Source organism: Dipodomys merriami, unplaced genomic scaffold (assembly GCF_024711535.1).
Source record: "Dipodomys merriami isolate MVZ:Mamm:240054 unplaced genomic scaffold, mDipMer1.0.p SCAF_45, whole genome shotgun sequence".
In the NCBI taxonomy this organism is placed as follows: Eukaryota; Metazoa; Chordata; class Mammalia; order Rodentia; family Heteromyidae; genus Dipodomys; species Dipodomys merriami.
In genome coordinates this window covers 12,143,464-12,156,089 of record NW_027206013.1, presented here as the reverse complement: position 1 = coordinate 12,156,089, position 12,626 = coordinate 12,143,464, and the positions used below count along the sequence as shown (strand labels likewise).

Sequence of the window (12,626 nt, the reverse complement as noted above, 5' to 3'; positions counted from 1 at the left end):
TTTTCTGTTTGGGTTTTTTGTTTGTTTTGTATTTGTTTACTCTTTTTCTAGTACCAGCGTTTCAACTTTGGGCTTCACATTTGTCCAGATGGCACTCTACCACTTGAGCCACATCTCCAGCCTTGCTTTTTTTTTTTTTAAGTTTTAGCAAGGATTTATTTTAGTAAACAGAGTTACAAGTAAGGAAAAATGGCCAGATGCCAGTGGGTATTGCTACTAACTACTTAGAAGACTGAGATCTGAGGATCGTTGTTCAAAGCCAGCTTGGGCAGAAAAGTCTGTAAGACTCTTATCTCCAGTAAACTACCAAAGAAAGCCAGAAGTGGACCTGTGGTTCAAGTGATAGAGTACCAGCCTTAAGCAAAAGAAAGTCAGGGATGGTACTCAGGCCCTGAGTTCAATGCTCAGGACCAGGAAAAAAAAAAGTAGGGAGAAATGAAAAAAGGACAAAAAACATTTTTTTCCTGCTCCCCTATGCAAAAAATAAAGTAGTTAAAGATTCAAAACCAGCCCAGCTTTTTAGTAGTTATTTTGGAAATATCTTGGAGTCAAGCTGACTTTAATGTCTGGGCTGGCTCTAAACTGAGATCCTCTGGATCTCAGCTTCCTGGATAACGAGGATTAAAGGTGTAAACCACTGACACCTGGCCAAAGCTGTTTTTAACAAGAGGCATTTGCTAAATCGAGATAGAAAAAGAAACTCAGGATTACACCCCCACACACACACCAAGACAGGTACACATTTTCATCCAATGTCCCAAAAAACTTCCCATTATCATTTTCCAAAGAAGGCCTGGGACATGGCTCAACTATAGAGCACCTGCCTGCCTAGTAAGTGTAAGGCACTAAATTCAAACCCGAGCACATTACAAAACAAAATTTTCAAGCCAGGCGTGGTGGCTCATGCCTGTAATCCTAGCCACGCAGGAGGCTGAGACCTGAGGATAGTGGTTCAAAGCCAGCCTGGGCAGGAAAGGCTATGAGATTCTTATCTCCAATAAACCACTCAGAAAACAGTAAGTGGCACCATGGCTCCAGTGGTAGAGCACTCACCTTGAGCTGAATAGCTGAGGAACAGCTCCCAGGCCCAGAGTTCAAGCCCCACCAAAAAAAAAAAATTCTCCCTACCATCCATCTCTCTCTCTCTCTCTCTCTCCCTCCCTCCCTCCCTCCCTCCCCCCCTCTCTCTCTCTATATATATATAAACATATGGTTTCCCAGTTTAGCCGAAAATATACAGACACACAGGCACACAAACACACACACACACACACACACACACACACACACACACACACACACACACACACACACACACACACACACACACACACACACACACACACACACACACACACACACACACACACACACACACACATATCCAGGCACACAAAAGGAAACCAGCCCTGCGGAAAAAAGAAAAACAACAAAATACTCATCAAAAATACCAATAATCAAACAACTGTGCTTAGCACTGCTTTTTAGGAAATGAAAGACTGACTTGAAAATAAATGCACAAAATTTAAAAATTATTGAGTTAATTAAGCAAGTGTATTTATGAATGAACCAAACAGCATGTCTGCCATTTATATATATATATATATATATATATATATATATATATATATATATATATATAATTACTGAAATTAAAAACTCAGTAGGCAAGTAAAACAGCAGATTAGACAGAGCTAGGAGAGTTACCAAACAGGAAAACAAGGCAGCAGAAATTACTCAGAATGGAGCACAAAGAAACAGAAAAATGGGAAATATAAAAAAAGAACAAGTAAATTAGAGGTGATCTCACAGATGTCTAATCGAGTTCTCAAATGGAAAGACAAAAAAGGAAGAGACCACTTGAGACAGAATGACCATTAATTTCCTACAGTAAAAAAAAAAAAAATGATGCCAACCTCTTTGAAATCTCTATATGGCTCCAAGAATATAAAATAAAATATAGATACCTCAGCAAAACTTCAAAAGAATTAAAGTCAAAGTAAAACTTTAAAGAAAAAGAACAGATTAGTTTCAAAGCAAGCCAGTAAGACTACTAACAGTTGACTTCACAACCTCAATCAGGGAGGGATGTAGGAAGGTAACAGCCAACAGAGATGCTATTCCCTGTCAAACTCTTCAAGAATGAGAGTACAAGAGCTACATTTTCAGAATAACAGCAAGAAAGCTTGATACAGATCTTCAGTGAAAAAAAGTTTTCAGGGATATTCTTGGAATTTTTTTATTTCCTTTTTTTAAAATAACCTCTCCCTATGTCACCCAGATTGGTCTAAAAACTGGTACATAGCCGAAGCTGGGCCTTGAACTCAAGATTCTCCTATCTTAGCCTCTCAAGTACTGGGATTACAAGCACAACCATCACACCCAACTCTAATGATGTATTTTAGAACAAATGAAAAGATCCTGAGGTCTGAGACACAGGAAGAAAAAGAAAGTAAAGCATGTATAAAAACATAGCTACATCTAAATTTTCATGACTGACAGTGAAATACTAAAAAAGAAAAAAAGATATAATTGAAATACTTAATAACATTTTTTTTTTACTTTAAACTTCAAAGCCACTCGTCAGGAAATAAAGACAGCATTTATACCAAACAGCCCTTTGGTATGGCAAGAAGCAGCCAGACATGCCTGGAAAGAGAGGAACCCCACACACAACTACAGGAGGTATGCCAGGGAAGATCAGAAGTGCCATTACCTTGATTTTCTCCTCGTAGTGCTGTTCTTTTTGTTTCAGGTGTACTTCTAGGTGCTGGGCGGAGACTTGAGCCTCTCGATGTTTCTCCTCCAGTTCCTGGACACAAAAGAATAGACAGTCAAACGTGCCAAGAGAAGAGCCCCAGAATGTTTGTTAGCCACTCAAAGGAAACAGGCACCACAGGTAACAAACAGCTGCTCCTCCGTTACTAGCTAAGACTGATGGGAAGGAAACCCCCACCAAGCTTGGCCCTGAGGTTTCTCTCTCTCACATACACATACATACACACACACACACACACACACACACACACACACACACCAACACACACATATACACACACAGTGGAAGGCTGTGAGGCTAGGATCAGAAGTATATCAGAAGTCAGACAGAAGGTAGCTGCTCAACTTGGCACAGAGAAACAAAGGAAAGAAGGTAACACTTCAGAGTTTAGTACAAGCACAAAGCCCCTGACCACTGTCTTGAGTCTCAGGCCTGTTTCACTGTTATGACAGCCTTAAATGAGAAAAGTAATTATGATAATAAACAGTATCTTGCATTTTCCTCATTCACAAAACTGTTGCTCAAGAACCCTAGCTAAGAGGGAATACTAACGTTAAGATTCAGGCACTTTGAGGTTCAAAGTTTTCACTGACTGCTATGTGTGGAATGTGAATGTTGCAAAAGACATGTGTGATACAACTTTTGTATGAACTAATGCTAATGCAAGCCAACAGGAACACAAAATCATCGTCATAAGAATGGGAAATCCATGCATACATATTAGAGATGGAAAGAGAATCTGGAGCAATATTAGTAGCTCAAATTTAAGGTTCTCTTTAGTTCTTTCATTGTTAAGTTTTCTGCTTTTTCAACAAAATTGGAATTCATTTGGAAATTATACCAATTCATTTGTCAGCATATTATAAACTGAACTTTTAAAAGACGCATTCCATTCACCAGAGCATGCTCTGAACACACAGATCGCTGCATCTAAATTAATTCTTATGAATCTGGACCCATTAGTTAATTACCGATATCAAAAGTCATTACTCCAAGTTTTCATCTCTTTGCACTATTATGAAATTTTTCTTTGAAGTAGAAGTAATTATGGGAATTTTGAAGAATGAGGAAATTATACAGGATATGTCCATGGAATGGAGGCAAAAAAAATACTTTAAAAAAAGGACGTTAAGAATCACGTGTACGTGAAATGTTAGTGATTAAGCTTTTGAAATTCTAGTCTGTAGACACAGGCTTTACTTGGGGTGGGGAGGGGGCGGAAATGGGACGAGATGGGACTAAAATGTTCAGTGTTAAGACCAGGTGCACAAAATCTACTGCAATCTATGTTTGGTCTTAAAACCAGAAGCACAAATCAACATCAATCTAACAGATGTGATATGGGAAAGTTGAATGTAAACAGGATTCTAATTAATAAAAACACTTTTTCAGGGCTTTATGTATGCTCACTAAAGGACTGCCTGCTTTGATTAACACCAAAGACTTGGGTATAATAAGAACCTCCAATTATCTGTTTGGAAAGTTCTTAGGAGAATAGCAAATATTTTCAGGGAAGTATCATTTGGGGGATCTGTTCCCCAGAATCATCATTATATAACAGTACTAAGGACCACTCTGCATCCTAAGCAAAGGGTTCTTGAGCAAAAGGCACCTTCAATTAGACAAAGTCACAACCACAAAGGCACTTGGGCAGTTGGCAAGATACATTCAGGCAAAGAAAGCACTTAATTTTCTTTTGGATTAAAAAAGAATCACTTGATATCATCTTTCCTTAGTTTCAGTCTTCATAAGATGGCACCAAAATGGAAATCAGAATCTAAAAATAGGTCCAAATAGCTGAGAAGCCTGAGATGGACAATTTCTGAAACCAAAATTTCTGGTCTATCTATGAATGGGAGTTTTAGAACACAGAAAAATCCAAGAATGTGGAAGTCTGGATTTCCACATTTTAATTACAAACAAACATTTGGAAAAGCAGATAGTCTAAAGTCTGACTGCTTGGTGGTTTGGCATTTTTTGTTGTTGTTGTCATTTTTTAAAAACATCTCTTTTTCTATATTGTGTTGGAACAACCCTGCAGTTGTGTTATGCAAATACCGCTGTTTGCTGCTACACTCCCAGCTCCTGGAACAGTGCCTGGCACATAGTAGAAGCTCATTAAATATTTGTTGAATGAATGAATGAACACATCACCGTTAAAACAGAGGAATACTTTGCAACCACAAGAGAGTTAACCACTTCGTTTGTATCAAGCAAGGGATAGACAGCAGTAGTGGGATCTAATTTTACTCATGATAAAAACTCCCATCCTTGACAACAGCCAAGAGAAACTTTGATGATAGAACAAGAGAACGGAGAGGGTAGACTAACAGTCATGCACTTGGCTTTGTGTGCAGACACATATACATATATAAAGACCAGGTACCAACGCAAAACATAACCAATTCCTCTTTTACCCATTTGTTCGAGACAATCCATATTCTTACTAGTCTACACAGAGAAATGCATCAAGGGTTGAACAATTCAGGTTGAGATGGGCTGGTTTAAACTGAGTAAGCGTAAAGTTGGCCATTCTTGAGTCATTCTTGAGGTTCTTGCCGGAACCCTGCTACTAAGAAGTGACGTGGAGAAAGAGATGGAGCAGCCTGTTCATTTCCTTACCTTCTTATATAATGGGGAGGAACAACTCAAAACTCTCCCAGGGATGGGACAAAAACGAGGTCATGCATGGACTTCAATCATCACTGAGTTTCTCAACCATGACAACAAAATTCTGACTTTAGGGCAGAGATCCAAGGAGACCCTTTCAAAGTTAACACCTTCCTTCCTAGTAGGTACAAAACTTGCAAGCAGTGTTTCCTTGATTACTTTGGTCATCAGAGCCTAAGAAGGTCTAGATGACTACAAACCTTAAAAAAAAAAAATACCCGCCACATCTAAGAAAAACTTTTTTTGTTTTAATTATAACAATAAAACCAACTGTAGCAGAGAGTGAGTGGGTGAACACAGATCTATGACAAATACTATTCTGAGAAAAACAATTCTGTCTGACTAATTCCTTTCTTCTCCAAAAGCAGGAATCTGGGGTTTGGGTCTAAAAATTCTAAACCTTTATGAGGTTGTAAATTGGTGACATGAAGTTACTCAGCCGTACAGAGCTCTGCTGAGAGAAAAATGTATATGCTCCTAAAAAATGTATAGAAAATGAAAAGATGCATGTTCTACTCAAAAAGAAAAAAGAAAGAAATGCCAGGTAGTAAGCAAAGAGAGCAAAAAAAAATTATATATATCTATATGATCGGATCTGTTACCAGTGCTGAAACAGCCAATATTTGGTCATTCATACTAGTCTACAACATGGCGCTCAACTGAAACCAGCTCTCTTAAACTCACCAACTCTGCAATAACTCCACCAGGAGTATTTACTTCTATCTCACCCCATTCCATTGGCAATCTCTAACCTGTTTATCTTTGGACTTTGCAACTTCTGTTCCTGCTCACCAGAATTTTATCAGCCATCTGCTGGATCTGTTGGGATTTTGTCTGGATGTCATCCTTCAGTCTGTTTTCTCTACGCTCCATGGTCTCTAGTCTCTTTACCTTGTTCTCCAGAGAATGGCGGCGTTCCTGTAGGTCGTGAATCAATCAGAGAGTTTTAATGGCGCAATACCACCTGCTTGGGAGGGAAAGAGCCCTCCAGAGGCATATGCTCAAATCGGGAAGAAAAGTTCTCGGCCACCTGAAGCAACAGTGAAGAAAAGAAGACTCTATAATTCAAGGGCTCAGCTGCGTCGATTCCGAGAGTGCATTCATTCATTCAAATATTTACCAAGCACCTACTATCTGCAAAGTACCATACTAGGCATCATGGGAAATAGAGGAAGATGACGTCATTCCCCAACCCTTGCAAAAGATAAGACAAATACAAAGAAAGACAACATATGTTAAAGGGCTGTAGGGGTGTGGACACGAAGAAAACAGGCGTGGGATGCTCTGGGAGGCAGAAAGGAGGACTTTCAAACAATAGCAGGGTGACACTGACGTGGGAGCATTGAAGAGGAAGGGTTTGGGAGAGTTTGGAGTGGGGAGGGTTGGAGAGGAGGGAGAAGAATGGTGTCCCACACAAAACAAAGCCCATTTGCAGAAAAAGGGTGTGGTCAAGAGCCAGCACAAGCCCCAGGTAAAGCCTAGATTCGCCACTGGATGGGTTAGGGAGGAACAGGTAAAAGGCAGCAATGACAGAGCTTGTGGGTGAGACGGTTAGAGTTTCATGTGCCAGGCTCAAAGGTGCCCTTAAGATATACAAAACCGCCTGAAGGCTTTAGGAAGGGGCAGGGATACCTGGGGGGATCCAGGAGTCTTACACTGTGAGAGTTGAGAGGAAGCAACGACCAAGAAACTGCTACATTTGCTGGACTGAAAAGGGCCTGCATTCTGAAGAAGGCTACAGAAGCAGCAAGGAGGGCGGAGGTAAGGGAATGAGGGGGAGAAACAGCATGTATTTATAGGACTGAGTGACTCACTGAGTGGCAGGGCCCAAGATCAAGGGGACGACGCCAAGGTCTCAAGCCCAGGGTGAGCAGAAGAAAGCTGGTGGCCCTGACCAATGTGAGGCACCAGAAGAGGGAGAAGACACCAAGGTCACCTGAAATCTGAAGCACCCAGGACTGTAGAGGAGCAGGGGAAACAGGGCCAGGAGTAGGGGGTAAGGACCGCTTTAAAGAGCCATGTGTGGGTAGAGTCACACCCAGACTTGTTGGAAAAAAATGAAAGACTCAGCACTAGAATGGTGGAAACGATGATGTCACATCTGCTCTATAGAACAAACATCCCAGGCCAGGGATTGGCAGAAACCCCTAAAGAAGTGTCACTTTTTTTTTTTTACTCTATATTCATCTACTCAGCTTAAGTTGTACAATAAAAAAGCACTCGTGCTATGTTCAGTGTAACTGTATAAAAGGTTTCAACAACAACAACAACAAAGAATCTGAGGGAGAGAAGAGGCCCCAAAATATGGATCTGAGAGTCACTGTCACGTGGGTAAAAGGTACTGCCTTGAAAAATTAAACATTATTCACATGGTAGGAGGGACAGCAAGGCAAAACAGAGAGGAGGAGAAGAAGAGAGACTCGGAGATGCAGTTATAGTGAGCCTAAAAATATAAATTCTCCCAGATTAGTGAGGAGGCCAGAGGGAAACAGACAGCAAAGCTTCTGCTGAGACGTCAGTGGGCTTGGAGCGGCTGAGACAGATCTTTCTTCCCTCTGGGGGTGGGTGGAAAAGTTTCCAAGCCTGTCAAGTTTCAAAGGGATCTTCAGAAGGGAAGAAGTTTGGTCAAGCTTCTTTAACTGATGGTTTTCCGTTCCTTTCCCTTGGCACAACCAAGGTCAATCACAAGGTCACTTGGGGTGAGTCCATGGCAGGCTGGAGGCCCCGTGCTCACCTCCGCTTCTACAAGCTTCTTTTTTATGCCTTCTGAAGAATCTTCCCGGTTCTGCAGCTTCTCCAGCTCCCTCTCAGCCCGTTCCTTGGCCTGGCGGATATTCTGCAGCAGCTCGGTGGCCTCGGTGCTAGCTTTTACAGCCTTATGGGGGGACAAGAAGGACAAGATGGTAACAACAGTGTGCATGGACAAAGTAGGTCACCCTCGGTGTAGACTGCATCCATTTTTCAAAATACATAGCAGGAAAAAAACCCCACATATAAGCCTTCTTTTTTGTTGTGAATTTCACCTATACGAAGGGGCACTTTTTTAACACCACTGAATCTGGCATGCATCCTGTCATTGTTTAATGTATTTCTCTTTGTTGGACTACAAAAAAAAAAAAAAAACCAGTGGCATCTCCACCACCATACAATATAGCTAATCAGACCAAAAAATTGTAGATGGATTGGTCCAACGACAAATTAATGTTGCTACCTCTGACCACTTACTTTCTTATTTGAATGATCTCATTTGCTAAGTTTCCTATGGAGAATATTCACAACTTTTACCAGAAGAAAACAAAATAAAAACCTACAGTTATAATTATTTTTAAGTAAAAACTTCGCATGGGAGCATTATAGTCATAGTTTGTGATCATTCACAAATCCACCATCACAGAAAAAAACAACCCAGCTAACCTGATGGACTTCAGAGTTACTCATTGGGTCTTAAGTACACTACCAGCTAATAGCACTGAAAGATCAGACTATGTGAGGCCACCAGCCTCACATGTATTTGCTTTCATTAAAATCTTAAAAAAGGTCTGAGAAGGTGGCTTAGTGGTAGAATGCTTGCCTAGCATGCATGCATGAAGCCCTGGATTCGGTTCCTTAGTACCACATACACAGAAAAAGCCGGAAGTGGCGCTGTGGCTCAAATGGTAGAGTACTAGCCTTGAGCAAAAGAAGGTCAGGGACAGTGTCCAGGCCCTGAGTTCAAGCTCCAGGACTGGCAAAACAAAAAACAAAAAACAAACAAACAAAAAAACAAGAATAAAATCTTAAAAAGGAGAAACTGTAAAAAAAAAAATAACAAAAAAAACTTTCAGTTCTTGTTATTTTGTCAATTGTATCTTAATAAAGCTGGGGAAGAAAAGTCAGGAAACAGTATTAAAAATAAAAATAGAAGCAGGGCCATTAGTAAAAAAATTTGCAAGAAATTGGATATCAAACCCACCCATCTTCTGCCATCATGACTCTGAGGGTCTCCCAACTATTCTCCGGGACTCCATGCGGGGACACCAGGTCCCCTGAAATACAAGGAACCACCTCTTGGGCTCTCTCATAGCATATTAGAACTTTTTACTTGGGAGTCTCACACAGCTTGGGTTTTAAAAAGGAAACACTGTGGACGTGTCTCAAAACACACACACACACACACACACACACACACACACACACACACACACACACACACCACACACCACACACACACACACACACACACACACACACACACACACACACACACACACACACACACACACACACACACACACACACACACACACACACACACACAGAACCCTGATATTTTCAGGTAATCACTCCCTCCCCCCCTCCATTTTCCTCAGCACTGAGGTGACTAATTCTGTTTCTCTCATTTTTGATGTTCCAGGAAAGAAGCAAAGAAAGGGATGTGGAAATAGGTGGGGGGTGGGTCCCCCCAAAATCACCTCAGGCTTACCTTCTCCAGCTTCTCCTGGAGCTCCTGGATTTTGAGCTGCTGCTCAGCATTCACCTATCATTGACACACCAGGAAATAAGGCGAAAGGCCAATCAGCATCACACCTCACATCTCGCTGCATTTACTGCAGTCCTACTTCTTACAAGTTCCCATGGGGGTCCTTGGGGTTTGTTTTCTAAACAACTAATGGCAAGAAAGAACCCAACTGGCCTACCAGAAGCTCTGACATCTCAGGGCAAAGCTCCATGTCAGTCTATTTTTTTTCTCTCCTAGAACCAGCAACACAGAAATTTCAAATACCCTGATAACAGTCAAAAATTTCAGGGAGAATAAAGGGTGAAGAAAAGTGAACACGGTCAAAACAGTTTATGGGCACGTGTGAAAAATGGAATAAGGGAATTTGATGAGACAGGTTTGGGAAGGGAGAGGGGGAAGAAGGAAATAAGAAAGAGAAGGGAAGAAGCAGAAGGATGGAGACACTGCTTATGAAGCACTGTATACAGAAATGGACATATTCAAATGAAATTTCCTTGTACCCAGCAAACTGATTTTAGAATTTCCATGTTTTAATTCGGAGCTACATACTACAACGGGGAGATATAACCACTGCATATACATGCTCTGAGGGGATGCAACCGAGAAAGAAGTATCTTAGTTCTCTTTCAGAACTATCACATGGAAAGGTGGACGATCACAGTAAAACTAAAAGTCAGGTGTCTCTGGCTCATGCCTGTAAGCCTAGCTTCACAGAAGGCTGAGACCTGGAGGATCAAGATTTGAGGCCATTTGGGGCAGAAAAGTTCACTAGATTCCATCTCACAAAATAATTAGCAAAAAAAAGCATGGCTAGAGGTGTGGTTCAGTGGTAGAGTCCGGCCCAAGACCCTAAGTTCAAACCTCAGTTCTGCAAATAGAAAAAAAAAATTAAGGAAAAAAAAATCTGGAAAGGCTGATGTTTGAGCTGGATTCAGTCCACAGCAAATAATAATAATAATAATAATAATAATAATAATAAATAATTTAATAAACCTAAAAGAGTTCTCAAGCCATTGTGAAAGACCTCTTAGTTAGACTCCCACTGATAGTAATACTTTAATATGCAGATGGGTGCAGTAGCTCAAGCCTATAATCCTAGCTACTTGGGAGACAGAGATCAGCAGATCACAGCTGAAGGCCAACCAGGGCTTAAAAGTTCATGAGACTCCATCTCAATCAATAGCTCCATGTAGTGGTGCTTGCCTGCCATTCCATATACAGCAGAAGCACAATGGCTTGGCACAGTGGTGCACGCCTGTCATCCTAGCTATGAGAAATAGGAGATATAGGACAGAAAATAGAAAATTTTATGCTCAAGCCAGCGTGGGCATAGAGTGAGACCTTATCTCAAATATTAACCAAGAAGAGGTAGAACACATGCCTCCCAAGAGTGAGGTCTTGAGTTCAAATCTCAGTATTACCCAAAAAAAGTTTATACTAGGATCAGGTGCAGCTACTTGGGAGAAGAAATAAAGAGGATTATGGTTCAAGCCCAGCTAGAGCTGAGAAAAAAAAAAAATGACATCAAGAACCTATTTCTTAACAAGCTAGTGAAATAGTCAAGGGAGGCAGAGGTAGGCTGACTGATCTGCCACTAACCTTGAGCAAAAGTAAGAACTTACCAGAAAAAAAATAACTAGAACAAAAGGCCGGGGGTGTAGCTCAAATGGGAGAATGCCTGCCTACAAGTGCAAAGCCCTGAGTTCAAACCCCAGAACCACACCTCCCCCTTCTAATCTATCTCAAAAACCAAAAACAATCAATGGGAAACATACCTTCTCCAGTTTGGAATATTCTCCTACTTCAGGCTTCCCTTGATCCTTTGCCTGTAAATAATAAAAGATATAATATTTAGAAAATGCCAACACCCCAGAAGTCTTACAGATATTTGTACTTTCTCTGTGTGACTGAAACAGTAACAATAGCAGTGAATGTTATTTTCTTGCCAGACACAAAGACCAGGAGCTTCCTATGACATCCCTAAAACCTACATTTATTTGTTAAGCTAGTGGGGCCCTGGCATCTTGGGAAGATGATCCGTACTTGTGCTCTACCTTTAACAGTTTATGCTGACATTCTGTTGCCTTCCGCTTGAATTCTTCAGCAGCGAGCCGAGATTCTCTGAGCTCAGATTCATAGAGATCACTCCGTCTTCTGGCGGAGACCAGGTCCTCTTCCAACTGGTTCATCATCAGCCTCATCTCTTCCACCTGAGCCTGGTACTCCTACAGGACAGGCAAAGGAAGCAGATGAGCTCTGCACCTCAGGGCAGACAGGGTGGTTAGGATGCATGGATAAGCAACCACAGGAAAAGAGGCATGCAGGGAGAAGATGGGTCAAGAGATCTGGAAAGAGACACCATGGTGGCAAAGGGGAAGGGGTGTCAGGGGACAAGAAGAAAGAATATTACATCTTTAAGTTGTTTCAATATAGAAGCTGGTTCTTAAGTCCACCTGGAGTGCACATGCAGAGAGGAAGATCCTCTGAGCAAATGCCAACACACACTATGCCTAAAGTCACAACACAGGAGCAGCCTGCGAGCTGCACTTTAAACACAGATAAACTGCTTACGTGTGCTCCTCCTCCTCCAAGGGTAATCATTTCTACAGATTTGTCCTTCGCAAGTCATGAGCTCCTAATACAATTAGATATGGTGCGAGTTTTGAAATTAACCTTTCA

The 12,626-nt window shown here is 41.3% G+C and overlaps 1 protein-coding gene across 2 annotated transcripts in view; it reads right to left on the bottom strand.

Annotated features, from left to right (window-relative positions):
- The window catches only part of LOC138808475 (citron Rho-interacting kinase), a 168,209-nt gene that overhangs the window by 67,814 nt on the left and 87,769 nt on the right, over positions 1-12,626 (bottom strand). Inside the window, exons 13-18 of one of the 2 annotated variants that reach the window (XM_069994746.1) lie at positions 12,002-12,172; positions 11,723-11,773; positions 9,912-9,965; positions 8,184-8,324; positions 6,242-6,367; positions 2,717-2,812 (exon numbers count right to left, since the gene is read on the bottom strand). In XM_069994746.1, coding sequence (XP_069850847.1) covers positions 2,717-2,812; positions 6,242-6,367; positions 8,184-8,324; positions 9,912-9,965; positions 11,723-11,773; positions 12,002-12,172 — 639 coding nt within the window. The remainder of the gene's footprint in view (positions 1-2,716; positions 2,813-6,241; positions 6,368-8,183; positions 8,325-9,911; positions 9,966-11,722; positions 11,774-12,001; positions 12,173-12,626) is intronic. The other variant, XM_069994747.1, reaches the window with a different exon arrangement.